The 2526-nt window shown below is 64.8% G+C and overlaps 2 protein-coding genes across 2 annotated transcripts in view; one reads left to right on the top strand and one right to left on the bottom strand.

Annotated features, from left to right (window-relative positions):
* The window catches only part of LONP2 (lon peptidase 2, peroxisomal), a 195725-nt gene that overhangs the window by 109623 nt on the left and 83576 nt on the right, over positions 1-2526 (top strand). The gene's annotated exons all lie outside the window — the stretch shown is intronic.
* The window catches only part of ABCC11 (ATP-binding cassette, sub-family C (CFTR/MRP), member 11), a 49956-nt gene continuing 47535 nt past the window's right edge, over positions 106-2526 (bottom strand). The window contains exons 27-29 of the mRNA XM_014528394.1: positions 2040-2229; positions 1529-1688; positions 106-298 (exon numbers count right to left, since the gene is read on the bottom strand). Of these exons, the coding sequence (XP_014383880.1) occupies positions 106-298; positions 1529-1688; positions 2040-2229 (543 nt within the window). The remainder of the gene's footprint in view (positions 299-1528; positions 1689-2039; positions 2230-2526) is intronic.

The raw sequence follows: 2526 nt of genomic DNA, 5'->3' as shown, positions 1-2526 counted from the left end.
GTCCCGCAGCGCCAGTGCCCTGTCCTAGAGGCCTGGCCCTGCCCCTCGAGCCGCTGCCCGGTCGCAGGCCTCTGCCTTTCCCCGCTCCCCCACCTTGCTGTGTCCTCAGCCCACACTGAGCCTGCCCCCTGGTGTCCGGGTGTCCTCCCAGCGCGTCTGTAGTGCCGGGTGGGAGGCGCCTGCGGGAGAGCGGCCAAGCCCGGTACCGGCTCCGCTCACCGTCCTGCTTAGGAAGGTCCTCTCCAGGGCGCTCCAGATCTGCTCGTCCGTGTGCCGGTCAAAGGGGTCCAGGTTCAACCTGCCCAGGGAGGAGGCTGTGCTCGGCAACCACCCGACTGGGGCAGCCTGTCCCGTCCCCGGCGAGGGCGAGGGCGAGGGCCCGGGGTTACAGAAGACATGGACCCCGCGACGGGCATTTCCCGGGCCGGGTGGTACCTGTCTCTTCTGCAGGCAGCAGCCCGGGTTCTATTTGGGGCCACCTGTCCCCCAGCCCCCAAGCCCAGGGGCTTAGGTGGGGCTCTCTCTCGGGGGTGAGCAAGTCAGCACGCGGCAGCCCCCGGCCACAGGGAAGTCCTGGCTGCGGGGACCAGCCAGGTGGAAGTCACCACAGAGTGTGACTCGGGGCGTTTGGGGCGATCCCTGCAGAAAGGTTTGCTGCTCCTCAGCTGTCCCCCAGGAGGGACGCAGGGAGTCCCCGAAGCCCTCGCTGAGGCCCGGAGATGACTGGGCCTTGGACCAGCCTCGGCCTCCCCGGGATCGCAGCTGAAAGAGGGCTTTGTAGCTTAGCCGTTGGCGGTGTGTGTGTGTGTGTGTGTGTGTGTGTGTTGGTTAAAACACACGTGACATGTTTGTCATTGTAGCCATCTGTGAGCCTACGATTCAGTGGCATTAAATACATTCCCCATGTGTGTGACCATCCCCGACACTCACCGTCCTCAACAAACACTCCGCCTCCGACAACTGCCCCTAAAATCTTAAAGAACGGATTTACGTCTCTCAGAAAAAGTGGGGCTGCTACCGAACGGGTGAGGAAATGGTGCGGGTGGTGTTTGGTGACAGGCTCAGGCGGTAGGAGGGGCGCTGGGGCGTGTTCCTGTGAATGCGTGAGACCAGGAGAGCGCCCGGCCGGCGGGGCTCAGTGGCTGAGCATCAGCCCATGAACCAGGCGGTCACAGTCCGATTCCCGGTCAGGGCACAGGCCTTCATTGTGGGCTCGATCCCCAGTAGGAGGCGTGCAGGAGGCAGCCGGTCCGTGATTCTCTCTCATCATGGATGTTTATATCTCTCCCTCTCTCCTCCTCTCAGAAATCAATAAAAATATATTTAAAACAAACAAACAAAAAACAACACCTTGCAAACGTTCGGGCATCTAAGTTCACCAGGTGTATACCAGGGTCTCTGTCGATCTTCAGACACCGCTCATGAGGTGGGCCAGGTGGGCCAGGTGGGCACGAGGGGCCCAGAAACGGACAGCCCTCCAGCCCTGACCTCCGGTCCTCTCCCCCGGGGGGCCCAGGCCAGCACGCACCTGATGGTCCCCGAGAACAGGACGGGGTCCTGAGGGACGACGGACAGCTTGGACCGCAGGTCCTCCAGGCTGACGCCGCTGATGTCCACGCCGTCGATGAGGATCCGGCCCGCCGTGGCCTCCACCAGGCGGAAGAGCGCCATCCCCAAGGAGGACTTCCCTGTTGGGGCGGGAACAGCAGGGCGTTTCTTCCTGAACCCGCACGGGGCCGGCACAGGGGACCCCCGGCGCGCACACCCTCCCGCCAGCCTCCTGGGTCCTTCGAGACGCTCCTCACCCCTGTAATTCCCTCCTCTGTTTCCCTGTCTGGTGACTCGCCCGCCCCCTGTCTCCTCCCTGGGGCCCACGACGGCAGGTACTCCGGGTGCTACTGGCCGGTGTCTGGGACAGGACCCAGCATGACGGGAGGGTCAGCGAACCCCTGCGGGGTGCCTGTGCGAACCCCTGCCTGAGAACAGGTGGACACCCCGAGGCCCAGGTGGAGGAGGAGGTGCCCGGACGCGCCGCTCACCAGAGCCGGTCCGGCCCACGATGCCCACCACCTCCTGGCCGCGGATGGTCAGGCTGATGCCCTTGAGGACGATGGGGGTGTTGTCGCGGTATCTCATCTGATAGTCCTGGAAGCAGACCTCCCCGCGCTCTGGCCACCCGGCCGGGCAGCTCACGCCTCCCACGTGCAGCGGAGCCTCGGGGACGCACAGCTCGTGTTCGAGGAAAGAGAAAGAAGCCGGTCGTTACCACCCGCCTCTGCCCAGCCCTGCGGACCTCGGCTGCGCCCCGAGCGTGGGACCACCCCAGCCACCCTGCCTCGGGGTCAAGCCCCCCCCCGGCTGTGTGATCAGAGGGACACCCCAGGCCATCCCTGCCCCCAGCTCTATCCCCAAAGAGGGGGAAAGCCCTAGAGCTGCGTCCTTGCTGTTAACACAGAGAACTAACTCAGTGCCCGACGTGGGAAAGAAACAGAACCAGAGCAACGCCAGCCCGGGCAGCGGGGCGTC

Source organism: Myotis brandtii, unplaced genomic scaffold (genome assembly GCF_000412655.1).
Source record: "Myotis brandtii unplaced genomic scaffold, ASM41265v1 scaffold633, whole genome shotgun sequence".
NCBI classification, from domain to species: Eukaryota; Metazoa; Chordata; class Mammalia; order Chiroptera; family Vespertilionidae; genus Myotis; species Myotis brandtii.
This window is presented reverse-complemented; position numbering and strand designations above follow the sequence as displayed.